General features: G+C 41.1%; 1 protein-coding gene across 2 annotated transcripts; it reads right to left on the bottom strand.

Moving 5' to 3' along the window:
* Nucleotides 1–3,122: 3,122 nt before the first annotated feature.
* On the bottom strand, nt 3,123–18,130 carry ZNF660 (zinc finger protein 660). Of its 2 annotated transcripts, none has more exons than XM_059880019.1 (4): nt 17,682–18,130; nt 16,887–17,023; nt 15,861–15,976; nt 3,123–8,004 (listed from the first exon to the last, which is right to left on the bottom strand). In XM_059880019.1, the coding sequence occupies exon 4, from the start codon at nt 7,825–7,827 to the stop codon at nt 6,847–6,849; it is 981 nt and encodes a 326-aa protein (XP_059736002.1). In that variant the 5' UTR covers nt 7,828–8,004; nt 15,861–15,976; nt 16,887–17,023; nt 17,682–18,130; the 3' UTR covers nt 3,123–6,846. The 2 variants fall into 2 exon arrangements, with proteins under 2 accessions (XP_059736002.1, XP_015314979.1); XM_015459493.3 differs by having other exon boundaries at nt 18,077–18,130.
* Between the last annotated feature and the right edge of the window lie 3,741 nt (nt 18,131–21,871).

Below are 21,871 nucleotides of genomic sequence, written 5' to 3'. Positions count from 1 at the left end.
CTGTGGTTAAACCAACATTGCAAATGTGACAGCATTTTCTTTCACTCAGTAAACTGGTTGTAATTTGTTATGATTACACAAACTCTGGTATATGTCTCAGTAATTTTGTGATTTGTAGATTTTTCTGAGGTAAAATGGATAATTATGACAAAAATAGCCATGTAAAGAGTCAAGGTTCCTCATGGAGATCTTCCTTAAACTCCTGCTTTAAAAGTTTTGTTGTACATAGATTCCTAGTGCATGTGTGCTTAGTAGCTCAGTTTAGTCACTCAGTCGTGTCCGACTCTTTGTGACCCCATGAATTGCAGCACGCCAGGCCTCCCTGTCCATCACCAACTCCCGGAGTTCACTCAGACTCACACCCATCGAGTTGGTGATGCCATCTAGCCATCTCATCCTCTGTCGTCCCCTTCTCCTCTTGCCCCCAATCCATCCCAGCATCAGAGTCTTTTCCAATGAGTCAACTCTTTGCATGAGGTCGCCAAAGTACTGGAGTTTCAGCTTCAGCATCATTCCTTCCAAAGAAATCCCAGGGCTGATCTCCTTCAGAATGGACTGGTTGGATCTCCTTGCAGTCCAAGGGACTCTCAAGAGTCTTCTCCAACACCACAGTTCAAAAGCATCAATTCTTCAGCACTCAGCTTTGTTCACAGTCCAACTCTCACATCCATACATGACCACCGGAAAAACAATAGCCTTGACTAGACGGACCTTTGTTGGCAAAGTACTGTCTCTGCTTTTGAATATGCTATCTAGGTTGGTCATAACTTTTCTTCCAAGGAGTAAGCGTCTTTTAATTTCATGGCTGCAGTCACCATCTGCAGTGATTTTGGAGCCCCCAAAAATAAAGTCTGACACTGTTTCCACTGTTTACCCATCTATTTCCCTTGAAGTGATGGGACCAGATGCCATGATCTTAGTCTTCTGAATGTTGAGCTTTAAGCCAACTTTTTCACTCTCTTCTTTCAATTTCATCAAGAGGCCCTTTAGTTCCTCTTCACTTTCTGCCATAAGGGTGGTGTCATCTGCATATCTGAGGTTATTGGTATTTCTCCCGGCAATCTTGATTCCAGCTTGTGCTTCTTCCAGTCCACTGTTTCTCATGATGTACTCTGCATAGAAGTTAAATAAGCAGGGGGACAATATACAGCCTTGACATACTCCTTTTCCTATTTGGAACCAGTCTGTTGTTCCATGTCCAGTTCTAACTGTTGCTTCCTGACCTGCATACAGGTTTCTCAAGAGGCAGGTCAGGTGGTCTGGTATTCCCATCTCTTGAAGAATTTTCCAGTTTATTGTGATCCACACAGTCAAAGGCTTTGGCATAGTCAATAAAGCAGAAATAGATGTTTTTCTGGAACTCTCTTGCTTTTTCAATGATCCAGCGGATGTTGGCAATTTGATCTCTGGTTCCTCTGCCTTTTCTAAAACCAGCTTGAACATCTGGAAGTTCACAGTTCCCATATTGCTGAAGCCTGGCTTGGAGAATTTTGAGCATTACTTTACTAGCGTGTGAGACGAGTGCAATTGTGCTGTAGTTTGAGCATTCTTTGGCATTGCCTTTCTTTGGGACTGGAATGAAAACTGACCTTTTCCAGTCGTGTGGCCACTGCTGAGTTTTCCAAATTTGCTGGCATATTGAGTGCAGCACTTTCACAGCATCATCTTTCAGGATTTGAAATAGCTCAACTGGAATTCCATCACCTCCACTAGCTTTGTTCATAGTGATGCCTTCTAAGGCCCACTTGACTTCACATTCCAGGATGTCTGGCTCTAGGAGAGTGATCACACCATCGTGATTATCTTGATCATGAACATCTTTTTTGTACAGTTCTTTTGTGTATTCCTGCCACCTCTTAATATCTTCTGCTTCTGTTAGGTCCATACCATTTCTGTCCTTTATCGAGCCCAGTTGGGTCCAACTCCTGGGGACCCTCTGGACTGTAGCCTGCAAGCTCATCTGTCCATGGGATTTTTCATGCAAGAATACTAGAGTGGGTTGCCATTTCCTTCTCCAATAGAGTCCTATACCCTGACCCAAATATGCTAATTTTGTGGGCTTGGGAAATATACCTGTATATGTGAAATTACTTTTTGTGATTCCTAGATTTGGGAATCATTGAACTTAAAAGAATGGTTACAGCTTTGTCATGGCTACAGTCCTTATTGATCAAATTGTGCTGTGTGGATTTAAAATGGTCAGTGGAAGGAGTGAGAACTAGTGAAGTCCTGTATCTACATTGCCCAAAAAGGAATTAGCCATCTCCTTTGGACCCCTCACAAATTTGCCTTCTGGAGTAGAAATGTACCTCAGGGAACATGCTGGTTTTATACAGCCAAAGGATGTCTATATAATAGTATAGGTTTGAACAGAGATGAGACCAGAGAGGGGAAGGGACAATAACTTGCTATACAAGTTCTCCAGCGAAATAACAGAAGAGGACATTTTGGTTTTTTTGGCCACACAGCATGTGTAATTTTAGTTCCCCCACCAGGGATTGAATCTGCATCCCTTGCATTGGAAGTGTGGAGTCTTAACCTTTGGACTGCCAGGGAAATCCCAGAAGGACAATTTCTAATGGCTAGAGCTCTACTTTTGTAGAGTTGGCCCTCTATATCTGTGGGTTCTGCATCATGTATTTAACCCAATACAGGTAAAAAATATTAAAAATGAAAAAACTTCAGAAAGTTCCAAAAAGCAAATCCTGAATTTGCCATACTGGCAACTATTTATATGCATTATTTTCATTGCATTTACAACTATATACAAAGCATTTACATTGTATTACATTTTATAAGTAATCTAAAGATGATTTAAAGTATACTGGAGGACGTGCATAGGTTATATGTAATAGTTTGCCATTTTATAGAAGAGACTTGAGTATCCTTTGATTTTGGTATGGTGGTGGGGGTCCTGGACCCAATCCCCTGCAGTTACTGAGGAACAACTCTATTAAAAGTATGAAAATAACAAGCTTCATGTTGTGTTTGAATCTGAAACAAGCCAGAATCACATCTTCATTCCAAAAGCATCTGCTTAAAGAAAAGCAAATTGAACTGTTTTCTTCCCAATCTGAATAAAGGAAGGAAGCAAAAGAAAAAAAATTTAGTGATATTTATAATAAGGAAATAACAACAGATATTTATTGGAGGAATTATAACCATTTTTAGCAAAAGTGTTATGACTCCAGTTTTATAACATCAGAGGTGAAGATAGACAGTCTAGTTTCTAAAAACAACCTAACAATATGAACATACTATTTTATTTATATTGAATGGAAAAACATTTAAAAAGCAATTCTGTCACTCAGGATACAGAGCTGAAAATGAAATATAGTCTTATGGGATTCATGGTCATGAAAATGCTGTTACTATTTAAAGCTCTTTTTGGTTTAAATTTTCTTCTGAGTTCCTAATAAGATCTAACATAGTACACACCATCAATGAAAAATCTCTCTAAATCTAGGGAGACATTCATCTCTCTATGCAAGATTCTTTGTCTTTCAGATTTCCCTTTAATCAAGGCTACATAACATTTTAACTTCACACTTTTTCTCACAACTTAAAACAGATATATATATTTCTAGTCCACACCAAAGCAATTCTACATACAGGGTATCTATGGTCAAAAAATACTGACTTCATATTCCTTGGGAATATTCAGGGTAGTAAAAACAAGTGAGTAAATGTGAGTGCACAGGAAACCAGCAGATGACAGAAACAGAGATGGACAATACACAGTAGTTGAGTGACACGCATTTCAAGAGAGTTGAGGTTTTGACAGAATAGAGAAGAAATGGCATACAGAGAGGTAAATGGGTTGCGGGAGACAAAAACTAGCAATTGAGGAACTGCAGAGGAAGCACTGCTGTTAGGGAACAACCAGGCTTCCATTAGAACAGGAAGTTGGAAAAAAACATTTAAACAGACAGAACTTGAATTTCAGAGTGTATCATAAAAGGGCTTGAAAGAATGGTAAGAACTGCAAAATTAAATGTTGACTGAAACAGGCAGCTGGTAGTCTTAAAAAACTTCTGCAGAAAGGTGAGCCGGTCAGTTCAAACTACATTGCAGAATAGGTATATGAAAGAGTATAGAGCATACTTATTAACATTTACTCCTGCAGCTTAAGATAGGTATCAGCCTAGAAGATTAGAAGCTACTGAGGGCCTCCTCCTGGGTCCATTATCTTGGCTTGCCTGGGTAAGAAATGTCAATTTATTCAGACCTCTGGCTTCCTTTCTGCTGCTGCTGCTGCTAAGTCGCTTCAGTTGTGTCCGACTCTGTGCGACCCCATAGATGGAAGCCAACCAGACTCCCCCATCCCTGGGATTCTCCAGGCAAGAATACTGAAGTGGGTTGCCATTTCCTCCTCCAATGCATGAAAGTGAAAAGTGAAAGTGAAGTCGCTCAGCTGTGTCCGACTCTTAGGGACCCCATGGACTGCAGCCTACCAGATTCCGCTGCCCATGGGATTTTCCAGGCAAGAGTACTGGAGTGGGGTGCCATTGCCTTCTCTGGCTTCCTTCCTAGAAGATACTTATTCTTGGAGACCACAGAGTTTTCTAAGATGAAAAAGAAAGGCTATTTGAAGAAAGAATTTCAGACACTATGACACAGTGGTGGAAAAATGTTTTGCTCAGCAGTATCAGAAGCATCAAAAACTCTGCTAAGCAATAATAAATGCTTAAAAAATACCAACAGGCACACAGGAATTTCGTTTCCTGTTTTCTTATAAAGCTGTTTTAGCAGGGCCAGGAGACATTAGTCATGGGAGTTTCCATATAGGTAATCAGCAGCTGAGAATGGCTGGCATGACAAAAGGCATAAAATATTAATTACACCCTCCTTGTAGAATTTTGAAAAGGACACATGACTAGGGAAAAATGATGCAAGTCCCTTCCTGCTACAGTTCTGTCTAGCCACAGTCACAAGTGAGTGACCTTCCCTTGTGTCCACCCAGACTCTTGGGGAAGTGCCTACCCAAGGGTGACCAATGATACAACAGTCCTACCCCTGAACACAGCAACAGAGCCTGGAAACCATGCTTTGAATAACTATGCAAAGAGGGACTATTATAGCACAAAATTATATATAAGCCATTATCCTATCAAACAAAATAGGACAAAAACTAAACAATCTTTTTCCACCCAAATATATGCTTCATACCATCCACTTCTTTTTAGCACCTTCCTTATGAAACCATGATCAACCTATAATTGTCCATATATCATCAACCACCTTTCATAGAAGTGGCTAGTCAGGAGAATCCCAACTTCTCGGTCTCCCACTCACAGAACCATCATGATGGGCAGAGGCACTTTGGTAAAACACAGAAAGCATGGACTTGAAAGTCTGATCTGACTTCAAATTCTGGCTTAAACCACTTGTTAGCCAGTCACCTAACCTCACTTGAGACTCCATTTTCTTCTACAAATGGGATATCAAATCCTCAGTAGTTCCTGAAACAATGTATCACTACATGCAGAAGACAAATGGTGTCAGGCTTAGGCATTCATTGTATACAAAGGAGGAGGAACCACTGAGTTAAGAATGGGGCAATTCTAAGGTTTCCCAGATTCTGAGCTGTCTTAAAAGTTTAAAATACTTATTGAAAACAGATTAAGGCCTTCTCAGAGGGCTGGACATAAAGGCTGGTCACACATTTAAGGGCATTATCTTATTTAATCCTCACAGCAATCCGGTGAGGTAGGAAGTTACTCCCATTTTACAGATAAAACCTACAGCTCAGACCACTTAAGGGACTTGTCCAAAACTGGCAAGCTAGTGCATAGTAGATCTGGAATTAGAACTTATATATCTCTGACCCAAAACTCTGCAATTTTAGCTACTAAAGTCTATGAAACATGTGAAGGTAGTATTCCCCTTGTGTTAGATTATGCTGACTCTCTTTAAAGGTTATGAAACTGCAATTGTTTCAATTTCATAAGGGGGTATTTTTATCTGGTTCTGTAGACATATATTGATAAGATGGAGCCTAGGTGGTTCTTTATTCTCTCTGGATCCTTCTACAGCAGTGGGAGAGAATACAATAAATTTTTACTGTTTTCTTTTAACCTAAAAGTGATTAAGAAAGTGGATTAGATATTTTGTTGACTGTAAAGTCAGTTTATCTTAAAACTGCAAAAGCCAACAACTGGTATTTATGATATAATACACAGGAAACAGGCTCTAAAAGGAAGTGACTTGCTGAGGGTTCCCCTTCTACTAAGGTCAGTATTAGGGTGCAGTCCTAGGACTTTAGAGTCTGTAACCTTCATAACACTGTTGAATGAAAATGAGTATGTGCTCATTGCATTTAAAAAATACTCTACTTTTTCTCCCCTGAATATAAAAGTGGTACATTCTCACTGTAGAAAATCTAAAAAGCATAGAAAAGTATAAAGAAGAAAATAGAAATTACCTATAATCCTATTACCCAAAGATAATCATTGTTAATATTTTGGCTTGGTATTATTTCATTTCCATTTTTTCCTTTGCATAAATTTTTTAAAATTTTGGATATTTCATTGTTTTTCTCTTTCATTTCTCTTCCATTTTATTCAAATCATTTCTTCCATGGCACTAAATATTTTAAAAAATTTTTACAATGGATGCAAAGCCATCTTATGGATAGACCATCATTCACTTAAACCCAATTCTGTCGAAAATTTAGTTTTCTTCCTCCAGTTTTACATGATGCTGGCACGAATACTCCCTTCTGTTAATCTTTGTCTACTTCTGATTACTTTCCCTGTGTGGATTCTTAAAGAATTAAGGTTGATAATACTGAAAAACTGCTTTTCCAAAAGCAGCAATTAGCTCCACTTTGTAACAATATGTTATTTATGACATTTCTTTCTCCTCATTATGCTTTCTCTGATGTTGAATAAGCTGTGAGCTGTAACGATAGGCCTTCCCACACTCACTGCACTTATAAGGTTTCTCCTTCGTGTGGGTTCTCAAATGTAGAATCACTTGAGAAGTCTGCCTGAAGGTTTTTCCACACTCATTACATTTATAGGGTTTTTCTCCAGTGTGAACTCTCTGATGATCAATAAGATTTCGATTAGAAGTAAAAGCTTTCCCACACTCATTACATTTGTAGGGTTTCTCTCTACGATGAAGTCGCTGATGTTCATTAAGGGTCTTCTTTAAGATGAACGCTTTTCCACACTCATCGCATTCATAAGGCTTCTCGCCAGTGTGAATTCTCTGATGGTCCATAATCTTTGTATTAGAAACACATGTTTTCCCACACTCCTTACACTTGTAAACTTTTTTCCCTTTGTGCATTCTCTGATGTTGAGTAAGATTTGAACTGCGGCTAAAGGCTTTCCCACATTCAATACAGGTGTAGGGCTTCTCACCAGTGTGAACTCTGTGATGGGAAATCAGGCCAGAACTCCGACTAAAGGCTTTCCCACACTCCTTACATTCATAGGTTTTCTCCCCACTGTGGATTCCCTGGTGCCGAATAAGGTGGGACTTACCACTGAAAGATTTCCCACATTCGCTGCACGTGTACGGCTTCAATCCTGTGTGGATTCTCCGATGAACAACGAGGTTGGAGCTATGACTAAAGGCTTTTCCACACTCCTTACACTTATAGGGTTTCTCTCCTGTGTGGATTCGTTCATGTACTGTGAGGTTTGCACTTTGACTAAAGGCTTTCCCACACTCACTACACACATACTGTCTCTTTGCAGCCTGAATTCTCTCATTTATTGTAGGGCCATCTTTTTCAGATTCTTGGTCACTCACTTCTGTGAGTGTTTTATTGTCTTGAACTGTCTTCTGTTTGAAGTTTCTTGTCTGTCTCCTCATTTTCTCTTGCTTGGAGCATCCCAGTGGCCCCTCGAGTCTTTTCTTTCCCTTCAAAAGTGCTTTCAAAATTTTGACTTCCTTGGCAATACCTCTGTGTTGCTCTCTTGAAAGTTGAGACTTTGATTTTTCAGGAATGATATTTTAGAATCAATACTTCCTCAGTCCTCATTTCACCATCTGAAAGAAGAAACAGAATTTGCACATGTCACCTGCTCTCTATACTAAAGGAAGGAGAACTATCCAAGGATAACAAGATGTGGTGGACCACAGGATCTCACATGGAAAAGTAAGGCTGGGAAGACTGATCAAAAAGATGAGAAAAATGAGGTTAGACATAGAGGCTAAGGTAAAGGCAAGGAAACTTATGGAAAGAGGAAGCTTATGGAAAGCAAGGGACTGAGAGAAGCCCAACAGGTGCAGTATTAGAATGAATAATGAGTAATATAAAACCCACCCTGGTTTCTTCCTATTTTATGATCTGCTCCCAGAATCGGAGCCATCTAACTCAATATGATGTGATCACTCACCTAGAGCCGGACATCCTGGAATGTGAAGTCAAGTGGGCCTTAGAAAGCATCACTGTGAACAAAGCTAGTGGAGGTGATGGAATTCCAGTGGAGCTATTTAAAATCCTGAAAGATGATGCTGTGAAAGTGCTGCACTCAATATGCCAGCAAGTTTGGAAAACTCAGCAGTGGCCACAGGACTGGAAAAGGTCAGTTTTCATTCCAATCCCAAAGAAAGGCAATGCCAAAGAATGCTCAAACTATCGCACAATTGCACTCATCTCACATGCTAGTAAAGTAATGCTCAAAATTCTCCAAGCCAGGCTTCAGCAATACAGGAACTGTGAACTTCCAGATGTTCAAGCTGGTTTTAGAAAAGGCAGAGGAACCAGAGATCAAATTGCCAACATCCGCTGGATCATTGAAAAAGCAAGAGAGTTCCAGAAAAACATATATTTCTGCTTTATTGACTATGCCAAAGCCTTTGACTGTGTGGATCACAATAAACTGTGGAAAATTCTTCAAGAGATGGGAATACCAGACCACCTGACCTGCCTCTTGAGAAACCTGTATGCAGGTCAGGAAGCAACAGTTAGAACTGGACATGGAACAACAGACTGGTTCCAAATAGGAAAAGGAGTATGTCAAGGCTGTATATTGTCCCCCTGCTTATTTAACTTCTATGCAGAGTACATCATGAGAAATGCTGGGCTGGAAGAAGCACAAGCTGGAATCAAGATTGCCGGAAGAAATCTCAATAACCTCAGATATGCAGATGACACCACCCTTATGGCAGAAAGTGAAGAGGAACTAAAGGGCCTCTTGATGAAATTGAAAGAAGAGAGTGAAAAAGTTGGCTTAAAGCTCAACAATCAGAAAACTAAGATCATGGCATCTGGTCCCATCACTTCATGGGAAATAGATGGGGAAACAGTGGAAACAGTGGCAGACTTTATTTTTTGGGGCTCCAAAATCAGTGCAGATGGTGACTGCAGCCATGAAATAAGAATTGATGCTTTTGAACTGTGGTGTCGGAGAAGACTCTTGAGAGTCCCTTGGACTGCAAGGAGATCCAACCAGTCCATCCTAAAGGAGATCAGTCCTGGGTGTTCATTGGAAGGACTGATGCTGAAGCTGAAACTCCAATACTTTGGCCACCTATGCAAAGAGCTGACTCATTGGAAAAGACCCTGATGCTGGGAGGGATTGGGGGCAGGAGGAGAAGGGGATGACAGAGGATGACATAGCCGGATGGCATCACCGACTCAATGGACATGAGTTTGAATGAACTCCAGGAGTTGGTGATGGACAGGGAGGCCTGGCATGCTGTGATTCATGGGGTCGCAAAGAGTTGGACATGACTGAGAGACCGAACTGAACTAAACTGAACTCATAATATGGTCCCTAGAAAAAAATGTACTGAAAGATCTTTAGTTCAGTAGGTCAAATGTGTAATCTTCAGATCAATTTGGCATTTAGTTCATGCTGACCTATTCCCCTAGCATCAGTGATATAGTGGCTGGAACAAAATAGGTGCTCCAAAATTGTTTCATAAAATAGTAACGAGGATTCCATCTTAGAGTGTGACTAAGATTTCATTTTTTGCTCTAGTATAGGTACTAGGTCCCTGTCTATATCCCTTTTCTTAAGCTCTGTTGTGATAGGGATAACACTTTTCTTCCAATATTGAAGTCTAGTCACATCATAGCCTACTGTGCAGGGGCTGGTCTGTAACTGGATCCAGGTACATTGTGCAAGTTCAGTCTGTCTGTTTTTTTACCAGTCAGAGTTTACGTGGTGAACCTGAGAGGCTGAACTTGGGAACAGGGTTAATTAAAGCATAGAGGGGGAAACTCTGATAGGACCTTGCATGGCACAATGTAAACTATCTAAAGATGGCAAGAGAGGGACTTCTCTGGCAGTCCAGTGATTAAGCCTCCACAATGCCAACACAGGGGGCATGGGTTTGATCCCTAGTCAGGGAACTAAGATCCCACACATAAGCCTCCCTCCCCAACCAGCTAAAAAAAAAAAAAAAAATAGCAAGAGGGTGAGAGCGGAGGACAGCACAACCGAAAGGGGATTATATTATGAAACCAATGTCAAGAGGAGCAGGAATTTCCCAACTGGTTTGACGTCAAACTCTGAACATATAAGTAACTGTGTGTGTGTGTGTGTGTGTGTGTGTGTGTATGTTAGTCTCTCAGTCCTGTCTGACTCTTTGCAACCCCATGGACTATAACCTGTCAGGCTCCTCTATGCATGGAATTCTCCTAGCAAGAATACTGGAGTGGGTTGCCATTTCTTTCTCCAGGGAATCTTCCCAACCCAGGGATTGAATCCAGGTGTCTGGCTTTGCAGGCAGATGCTTTACTGTCTGAGTTACTAGGGAAACCAATGTATAGATAACTCTACTGCTGCTGCTGCTGCTAAGTTGCTTCAGTCGTGTCCGACTCTGTGCGACCCCAGAGACGGCAGCTCACCAGGCTCCCCAGTCCCTGGGATTCTCCAGGCAAGAACACTGGAGTGGGTTGCCATTTCCTTCTCCAATGCATGAAAGTGAAAAGTGAAAGTGAAGTCGCTCAGTTGTGTCCGACTCTTAGCGACCCCATGGACTGCAGCCTACCAGGCTCCTCCATCCATGGAATTTCCCAGGCAAGAGTATTGGAGTGGGGTGCCATTGCCTTCTCTGATAGATAACGCTAGTAGACCTCAAATCTAGAGAAGGTTGAGTCATAAGAGAAAATTGAAAGATGACGCCATGATACTAACACATCACTAATTCTCCTTTTACTATATTCCTTCTCAGACTTGTCCATATTCATAATGATAGTTGTAAATATACAATAAGTACAATTTTGCATTCTACTTCTTCTACTTAGTTTTTTATAAGTATTTTTCATATTGCTATTAACTCCTTTGTGGCTCAGATGATAAAGAATCTGCCCACAATGCAGGACCCGGGTTTGATCCCTGGGTTGGGAAGATCCCCTGGAGAAGGGAATGGCTACCCACTTCACTACTGTTGCCTGGAGAATTACATGGACAGAGGAGTCTAGCAGGCTACAATCCATGGGGTCACAAAGAATTGGACACGACTGACTGACTAACACTTTCACTTCTACTTCAGTATCATTTTTTGACTACATAACACACCACCAATTAAACTCATTACAATTTACCTATAATTTTGCTAGTATCAGACATTTCTGTTGTTCCCTGAGGTTTAACTACTATCAATAATGCTATCATGATCACTCTAGACACACAAAGTTTTCTTCTCATTGAAATATATTCCTAGGATAAAACTTTCATAAGTGAGTTACTGGATTGGAAGGAATGACATTGTTTTGCAGTACTGCCTACTGATTTAAAAAAAAAAAAAATTGACTGGGTGCTTCACTGGGAGTTCAGTGCTTAAAACTTTGCCTTCCACTGAAGGGGGTGCAGGTTCGATCCTTTGTCGGGCAGTTAAGAGCCTACATACCTTGCAGACAAAAACTCAAAACATAAAACAGAAGCAATATTGTTACAAATTCAATAAAGACTTAAAAGTTTGACTAATTTTTATTATCATATAGCTTTGTGATAAACAGAGTCAGGCTCTCTGCAGGAGGGACATATCCAATGGTGAGTGCTCAAGGCCAGGAAGAAAATAACTGTGAAGGCTGGAGTTCACATCTCAGAAGTGTATTGGTGCCACTGATATGATACACAGGCACATGTACACAGACTTGTGCCCAAGACAATAAGGGCAGGCACAGAAAATGGTAGGAGACGAGGATACTTAGGAGCCTGAGCACACTCGCACCTAGCTGCTTACACCCTCCTAATCAAACAGGAGTCAGCAGGTGGAGGAAGCCAATGAGAAGTAGTCAGGGGACTGCAGAGCCGAATAAGACAGCTAGTGAAGCTACCTCCAGAGTTCTGAGAAAGTTGATGGCTTTTTCTCAGCTTCTTTTCTATTTTTAATCTTCTCTGAAACTTTCTCTTTTCTTCATACATTTCTTAAACTAGTAATTATTGAACACTCTACCATGTACATATCTCTGTTTTGGATCTCACACAGAGCAATTTTTAAAAAGCACCGTTGCAGAAAAGTGAAACTGTTTGTATGAATGAATGGATGGATGACTAGGTAGATATGTTTATGTATTTGCTCTTATGAAGGCCTCCCATTTTGCTGGCAAATTGTCCTCTGCTAAACTGTATTACTGTTTAATTATTTTCCTTTCTACAATATTATTTATGAAAAGTTAGGAAATGACTTTAGAGGAATGGAGCTTCCCTGATAGCTCAGTTGGTAAAGAACCCGCCTGCAATGCAGGAGATCCTGGTTCAATTCCTGGGTCAAGAAGATCCACCGGAGAAGGGATAGGCTACCCACTCCACTATTCTTGGGCTTCCCTTGTGGCTCAGCTGGTAAGGAACCCACCTGCAATGCGGGAGACCTGGGTTCAGTCCCTGGGTTGTGAAGATCCCCTGGAGAAGGAAAAGGCTACCCACTCCAGTATTCTGGCCTGGAGAATTCCATGGACTGTATAGTAGATGGGGTCACAAAGAGATGGACACAACTAAGTGACTTTCACTTAAAGGAACAGATTTTCATAATTACTAGAATAAAGTAATTTAGAAATTCAGAATAAGACAGTGCCTTGAAGCCAGCCCCTGGGCACCCCACTTCTAGGCATGGCTGATCCAATGCTTCCCAGTTAGCTAGTGCAGTATCTATTTTACCCTTAAAGGCTATTATGCAAATATGTCTTGCAGCCTTCCAGAAAGGTGTGGACAGGAAAAACATTAATAGCTAGGTATTTACACAACTCCATATTGAATGAAAAAAAAAAAAAAGGACTGGTACACACTGACTGTATCCCTCCAAAATTCATATGTATAATCCCAAGCCCCCAATGTGACTATATTTGGAGATGTGACTTCTAAGGGGGTAATTAAGACTAAAGCAGGTTATAAGGGTGGAGCCCTGATCCAATAGGATTAATGTGTCCATACAAGAAGACCTACCACTTGCACTTGCACTCCTGCCCACTCCCTACCACATACACAAACCGAGGGAAGCCATGTGAGCACACAACAAGAAGGTAGCCATCTACAAGCCAGGAAGAGTCCTCATCAGAAACCAAAAACAGTCAAGTCACCTTGATCTTGGACTTCTATCCTCCAGAACTGTGAGAAGACAAATGTCTAATGCTTAAGCCACCCAGTCTGTGGAATTTTGCTATGGCTGCCCAAGAAGACTAATACAAGCATGCAATATCATACCTACATTTAAGGAACTTACAGTGGCATAATGGTAATACACTAATAGAACAAATTACAAGTTTACAATGTACCCAATCAGGACATGAAGGGGGCTAGGAGATGGAGTGAATACTTGGGGTTGGGATGCTTGGGGAAGGGTGTTTTAAAAAGGCAGAAATGGGACAATGCTGGTGGTACAGTGATTAAGAATCTGCACTTCCATTGCAGAGGGTATAGGTTTGATCCCTGGTCAGGGAACTAAGATCCCATATGCCACACAGCACAGCCAAAATAAATAAATAAATAATAAAGTTTAAAAAGAAAGGCAGAACTTTGGCTGAACCTGAGGATAAGCAAGAACTGTTTTCTCAAAAGGAATCTGGCACAAGGTTGATGTACTGAAAATAATTGGGTAGTGACACTATCCCCTAACTTCATGAAGGCAGGGATTTTTGTCCATTTTGTTCTTTATCATATTCCAAGCACAGTCCCAGGCAAATAGTAAGCACTCGAAATTTCTGTTGCTCTTGAATGAACAAATGAAGGAATGAAACAATCAAGTTGCCTGAAGTGATATCAGCCGGAACATTGAAATTTCAGGGCAAAACATATGGATACAATCTGACAATCAATGGGAAAAAAGTTCTAAACAGAAGAGTGAAATCTACCCTTAGCTTCCTTTCTATTTTCTACATTCTTTTTTCTACCTTGCTATTCTCCTCTCTTGTTACTTTCCATCTCATTCTCACTTATCAAGAATATAGTTCTTCAAGCAATGCCATTCATTTCCCCTAGTCCCAGACCTCCCTCCACCCCCAGCACATTCATGTTTCTCTGTTTCATGAAGTGAAAAACAGAAGAAAGAGGCAGTGGGGTATCCCATGAGAAGTAAATTGAGGAAATTAAAAAGAAAGACTCCAAAACTTGCCACCTAGAAGTAGGGTAATCATACACCCTAGTTTTCCCAGAACAGTCCTGGTTTATACCTTATATTACAACATCATTATTCTTTATTTTTTATATTAAAAATTTTTACAGCATCATTATTAATAGTTCCCCCATTCATTTACAAAAGCATCCCAAATTTAGACAATAAATTTTATATCACCCTATCCAAAAGTGAAATTAGGAAAGAAATGCTTTAGGAAGATTAGCCCAGATGGATTAGAGTAGAAACAAATAATGGAGGAAGGGAAATGAGTTGGGAATTTAGGGATGCAGTATGGGTGACTATGAGAGGGCCTGCCACTTTCTCGGTGCTGACTGAATGTTTGCTAAATGGATACACAGATGTCTGAGATAGCAAGACCCTGGTCCAGAATAATGACAGGAGAGAAAATAAGTCCAGCTATTTTCAGAAAAGCATATGCATATATCAGACTGGATACAGAGGATGACTAAAGAAAAGAATTCTAGATCATCAGATTCATATCTGAATATTGAGAATGATAACATCACTAAGAAAGATGGGAAGGACTTTCCTGGCAGTCCACTGGTGAAGATTTCGACTTTCAATGTAGGAGGTGTGGATTATAACTCTGGTCAGGGAGCTAAGATCCCAAATGTTTGGGGGCTAAAAACCAGAACATAAACAACGGAAGAAATATTGTAACAAATTCAATAAAGACTTTTAAAATGGTCCAAGCCAAAAAAAAGAAAAAGAAAAAAAAAGATGAAAATGCGGGGAAACACTTTAGGCAAGAGGAAGAATATGTTAGGAATACAAACTTAAGAATAAGATACAGAGGACAGAGCAAGTCGTGAGAATATATAAACTTGCTAAAATAGACGTTTTGGTTAAAGGGCAGGAAGAGAGAAAGAAATGTACAAGGACGTGCAGTAAGGAAGCTCAGGGTGGTTCTGGAAGATCTGAGGAGAAGGCAAGACTTTTCAGTAGAGCAGGGAGCACTAGTTCAAGGACAGTTTGATCAAAAGAAAACCTAACTATTTTTCCTCTGCCCAAATAGATGGGAAATTCGGTCATAAATTCTGGAAGAATTCCTTGATAGTATGGAGATGAGGTGTTGGCTAAAGGAGGACAAGAGACAGATAAGACGATAAGGACAGGACATCACTAGGGGTATCCAGGCAACTGGGCACAAAACTACAACCTCAGGCAACCAGCAAGTGGAACAGGACCAAAGAGGCCCCACAGGTCTCTGACCCACAATGCCTGAGTCTGTACCAGAATGTGCAGTACCATTCATTTTAGGCTGTGAGGCACTCACAAAGAGCAGAGTTCTATTCCGAGAGAGACAGAGATTTTACCTAGGGAGACTGCATTCCTCTAATTTACAAGGATCATCAGCCTTTCAGGTCCTTTTGAGTCACATGGTCTTTGGTTACTGATTAGCTTCAGTGGAGTGATGAATAAGAGGCAATATCTGAAAATAAATAAATTCAAGAGAAGCAGATGAGTGAAATGTAAAAATTTCAAGAAAAAAAAAAAAACTAGAAGGAAATACCTTGATCTCAGGGAGAGAAAGGCCTAGGCCTTACGCATAAAACAAAGGCTGAAAAAAAAGCTAATAGATTTGACCATATAAAAATTTCTGCACTTAAAAAAATGCCATAATAAATCTGTAATATCAGGTTGCTTTATACTGTAATTCCTTGTGTGTATGTCTGCATTCTTCCTCTTCACATGTACACTTTAAGCTCTAAGCCTAAAGAGAACAGGGCCCATGATATTCATATGTGTATCCCACACAGTGCCTGGCACAGAGGGCTCAATAAATGTTTGATTCGAAATATTCAATAAGTTCAGGATGCTAGCCAATTTAATCTGGGTGTACAATGGTGAGAAGTGCACCCTCTACACATGACCACCTCCATCCCTCCTCCACCAGTTCATCCCTTTGGTACTTCATATTGTCTAAATACCATGACAATATTGACATTCTTGGCAGTTCTGTCTCAACAGGGCCATCCAAGGGCTTAAATTTCCTAAAAGACTGACTTAGTGTAACTGTTCAGAGATTCTCAGAATGTCAGAGTTGGGAGGAACCTTGCAGACCACCTAGTCTCATAAAAATTTTGAGATGGGGAAACTGGAACTTAGAGGAGAGCTAAGACTCAAGTTAAAGTCTCCTGACACCCAAATTGGAGTTCCACTACATCACTACATTTGGGATGGGAGGCTCCCATCCCCAAATTCTACTCCTCAGGATCTAGAGGGCCTCCTCTCACTTCTGTTTTTCTTCAGAAATGCTCCCTTTCAGCCCTGGTCCCCACATTTTCTGGCAGGTAGGATTCCCATCCCCAAACTAATTAATATCACAATAAAGATCTCACCTGCCGAAGAGAAGAAAATGGCTCACTTTCACACCTGTGTACAGTAGCCTCACTCCAAAGGATCTCCGCCCAGTACAGACCTTGCCTCATCTCTTCTTTGGGTTTGGTGAAAAAGTTCCTAGTGGGGTCTTGGATCACTGTAAACACATAGAAATGCCTGAGTATTCTAAGATCTTAATTGCAAGCAGACATTCAGGGCAATGTCCCATCCCTGGGTCACTTCCCTTCCTACTGAACTGCGAGCAGTAAGGATGATCATTCCCATTTTAAAGATGAGGAAATGAAGTTCCCAGAGATTGAATGACTTGCTGAAGGCTGTATGTATAGTAAGAGATAAGTTTTCTGTGTCCGAAGGAAATCCTCATTCCATCATACCACAGTCGCTCCTTTTCAACTGTTCTGCTGATAGCATAAGTCTCCATATTCTCCTCTGAAAAATGCACTTGAACAGAGAAATTCTCTGAAATCCAACTTTCCAACAAAAGTTTGCAGAAAAGAGATGAGGGAAACTTTGCTCAGTCAAGTGTCTTTAAAGACGGGAAGAAATAAGGCTAAAGCTAGATGGGATGCTAGAAGGAGAATTTTTTATGATTACCTATCTCTCCGGATTGATAGGACTCAAAGATGGTTTTGTCTTTCCTCCTTCAGATTCCCAGACCGTGCGTCTAACCGTTAAAGATTGTTCAATTTCTTCCATACCAGAATATAGTTTTGCCTTGTACACAACTGTAATCCCCGGATCTAATACACTAGTTGGTGCTAAGTATTTGTTGAATGAATGAATGAATAAGTAACCTTGGGCAAGACTCTGCCCTCCTCTCTGGGTCCGTTTTCTCCCAAGGAACACATCAGGGATTATACTGGTGATCTGAATCAAATACGTAGTGTTGGGGAGGCCTTTGGAGCCTGGGCGAGACTCGGACCGCTTTTACCAGGTTGGTCCCATGGCTAGCAGCGGGGATGATACAGTTCAGTCACTACTGTCAGCCCAGTCCTAAGTGAGCACAGTGGGAGAAGACTCAAGACAAAGGGCCAGCTCCGAACGAGGGGAGAGGGGCCCCACAACGACCCCTTGAACTGCCGCGCCTCAGTCTCCGCAGCTGGCAGCGGTGAGGGAGGCCTGGCCCTGGGCCTGTGTGCCCCTCCCGCTCCCAGAACCGGCCCAAACCCCACACCAGGCTGCCACATACCCCTCACCAAAAGCGCCCGACCCACGTCTCGGAACAAAGCGGAGAAGGAACTACGTCACTGACTCCCCATTAACTTCCACCCTAAACCTCCGGTCTTTCTAGGCATCGGGAGGTTTCTGCACCTCTGTGCCCCGGAGGCTGGAGTCCTCCAGACCCCTGGCCAGCTCTCTCACTGATCTGTGGGAGCTCTGGCCCCGCCTCTCGCCCAGTTTTATCCTATCATTGGTTGGCAGGGTGAAAGGGCGGAGAGATCAGCCAATATGCGGAGAGCCCTAGAAGAGATGGAGCCTGAGGAAGGGACTTGGTAAGGGCGGGAAGAGGGACCAATCAACTGGGCGGTCAGGCTGCCTTTCTCGAAGTGAGTCTCCCTTAAGTCATAGCCCTAGCTCCGGATGCTGAGCAGAAGTCATCTTTTCCACACATCCCTCTCCTTTCAGCCTCAAAGCTATCGTGTACCCGCAGCATGTAATAGTGTTGAGTGTGTATTATATCATTGTTCTAGTCTCCGCAGATACTGTAGTGAAGAAAATGAATTTGCTGCCCCATGAAGCTTAACTTCAAGTCAGAGAAGACAATAAATACATAGAACATAGTAGTGAGTCAGGAGAAAGAAACGGAGAGAGAGAGGAGGATAGGTGGCAGTGGGACTATGAAAGGGAAGGCAGAGACAGGAAGTGATGAGTTAAGGCACGTGACTACCCCGATAGATGAAACATCAGGAATCAAAGGCCTTAAAAAAGGAGACGGTGCACATTTTGGGCCATAAGGGCTTTGGATATCACAAATAACACAAGAGGGTTTGGGGACTGAAAAGTGACATGATCTTACCATTTTTTCCCTCTTGCCACATATTCAAAGGTTTATTAGCTATTAGCTATGAAAGCAACCAAGAAACCTGTTTCCCTAAGTTCTGTGTTTCACTCCATAACATAATGCTTTAAAAGTTTGCTCTGGCTGCTCTGTTGAGAACAGTCTAAGGGTGGACAAGAGTAGAAGTAGAGAGATGAAGAAGCTACTTAAGTATTCCAGATAAGAAATGATAGTGGCTTAGACTAGCTTAGAAGTGATGGAAGTGATAAGAAGATATATATTTTTTGAACACATGTCCAACATGATTTGCTATGAATTGGATGTTGGTTAAGGATGACTCCATGGTTATTGATCTGAGCAACTAAAATAAGATTGTTCTCTAGAAATAGACTGTTTAAGAGGAACATGTTTAGGGAGAGGGATAAAATTATAGTATGGCCTAAATTGTGTTCCCTGCAAATCTGTGTGTTGAAGTCCTCCTAAATCCCAGGACTTCACAATGAGATTTTATTTAGAGACAGAACCTTTAAACTGGTAATAAAGGTTAAAAGAGCTCACTGGGGGCACATCCTACTTCAATGCCACTGTGTAAGAGGAAATTAGGACATGAACTAAATGTAAAGATAGGAGACACCCATCTATAAGGCCAGGAGAGAGGCTTGAGAAGAAATCAACTCTGCTGACACCTTGATCTCAAACTTTCTACTCCTTAACTGAAAAATCACATTTCTGTTGGTTAAGCTACCCAGTCTGTGGTACTTCGCTATGGCAGTCCAAACAGACTAATACACCTGACTTCCTTGAGAAGCAATATACTTAGTGATGACCCACTCATGATTCAAGAGGGAAAAGGGTGTTCCAGAATCTGGAGATTCAGACCAGCTGGCTTGTTGAAGATGGTTTTGCCCTTGATATTAATTATGGGCCAGGACATGATAACTTCTTGTATGGGGTAGGGAGGTGGAGCATATCTTTAGCTTTGCCCCAGTATAAGATATTTCTAACTCTTATTTTATACACAGTATTGCTCAGAGGCCCCCAACAAGATGTGCAATTTCTCTTATTCTTGTAGATTTTGGGGAAATTATCCAGCTGTTGCTGATTCTATGGTTCAAATATCCCATATATACACTCTCAATGGAAACCTCAGGGAACCCCAAGAAGAGGTGAATTTAGAGTTCCTCTAATTGTTCTTTTCAAAGTCTTTTAAATGACTCCTTCTATGTCATTACTTCAGTGCTCCTTGCTAGGATAAATGTTGACAATGGATAACATGCACAGCTTAGAGAATACACGTCAGTGGCTTTAATTTTAGCACTACAGCAGCTGCCATGATCATCTTCTTTATAAATGGCCCCTGGACTAGGGTGCACTTCCCTTGAATCCTAGGGGCACCAGCAATGTGGCTCCCCGTTGAGAGCTTGGATGTCATCAATTTTTGCTCATCACAAAGGCAGCCTGAATACTAACTGGAGGTTTCACTAATATCCTTTTTTTTAAAATCATACTGACTTGCCAGGGTCACTACTGGTATAGTGTAATTGCATTGTTCTGTCTCCTCCTTCCCTGGGCAGCCACACAGTCTCAAAGATGGGATATAGCATTTTTCAACCTTACCTAACTGGGAATCAAAGTATAATGCACACATCCTGGTGGATGAGTATTTATCTATGCACCGTGTAGCCCTGAACATACAGCCACTCCTTATTTAGTCTTAGGAGAATGCATGTTGTTCTGTGGTTACTCTATCCATTCATCTCATTGTACTGAAACTTGTGTGACTGTTGGCTCTGTGCCTCTCCACCCACAATCCATATGGCACAAAGTTGGAAAACTGAATATCTTGTAAATACATCATCTATTTACAAGACAATGCAACTGGGGGCTTGGGGGAGACGCCTGATATCATAAAATGCCAACTGTACGTACATCTTGAGAAATAGTTAAGTCACTGAACTTGGTGACCTGAAAAACATTACATTTTCAGTCAGCTAGAAATTTCTAACCAAGAGCCACTGATCTGAAAAGCGTTAGGGATGTCAAATATATCTTATTGTTTTCATTTAAGATGTTCATATGTCTTAAAAGGGAAAGTGAACCCATCCTACAGGGCATCCAACTGGGCAAAGTACAGCCCATTAGCCTTATGCATATATTAGTGGGAAGACTGTTCTGGTACAGCAAGGAGTAAATCAGTCTATACTATCTGGGTCAGATACTTGTACCATTAGGTACTTGGAAAAAGCTGATGTCGTAACACCTTCCCATTATCCCCTTTGGACAAGTGTTATATAAGGGCACATCAAGCTAGAACACATCCTAATGTTAGGGGTAGGGGGGTTGTTTCTAATTTTCTGTAGAGAAAGAGCTGCCCTGTGGGTGTTCACAACTTGTCCTTAACACCTACAGTATCCTTTGTAGCACTCAAAGAGGTCGACTTAAGAGAAATGTCTTCCAACATGGGACAATACTCAACAACTTGTCAGCACCCAACATCTCTTGACCTTTCCTACTTGTCTTAGAAGCAAAATTACCAGGGTTTGACATGCAGAATATACCTGTAGAATAATTTTTGTGTAAGAAATAAGAGGGTAAATGTCCAGCTCCTAGTATATTCACCACCACATGTGATCATCTGAACTATCTCCTAGGCATAAATTTTGTCTGATTTTTAAAAATAAATTATAAGCTTTATCACACTGCTGTTCTTCTTTACCTGCACTGTGGACTCATGAATGAAGCAGAACCCATGTGCAATAACTAAAAGCTTTCAACACTTATTCCAGGAATACTATCTTCCAAAAATGTGTAGCAAAAAAAACACAAAAATGTGTAGCAAATAATAGAAGCTCTGGATGAATGGTTTCTTGCTTTTAAAATCCAACACAGGTGGACTTTGTGATGTCAAACAAGAAATAAACTATAGCCAACATTTTCACACACTCAAATAAGTAGGTTTCTTGGAAGCATAAAAAGTCTCTGGTG

This window comes from Bos taurus, chromosome 22 (assembly GCF_002263795.3).
Source record: "Bos taurus isolate L1 Dominette 01449 registration number 42190680 breed Hereford chromosome 22, ARS-UCD2.0, whole genome shotgun sequence".
In the NCBI taxonomy this organism is placed as follows: Eukaryota; Metazoa; Chordata; class Mammalia; order Artiodactyla; family Bovidae; genus Bos; species Bos taurus.
This window is presented reverse-complemented; position numbering and strand designations above follow the sequence as displayed.

Bases quoted from the DNA above. Each gene is read 5' to 3' on its own strand.
- ZNF660 (XM_059880019.1), bottom strand. From the start codon at position 7,827: ATGAGGAGACAGACAAGAAACTTCAAACAGAAGACAGTTCAAGACAAT.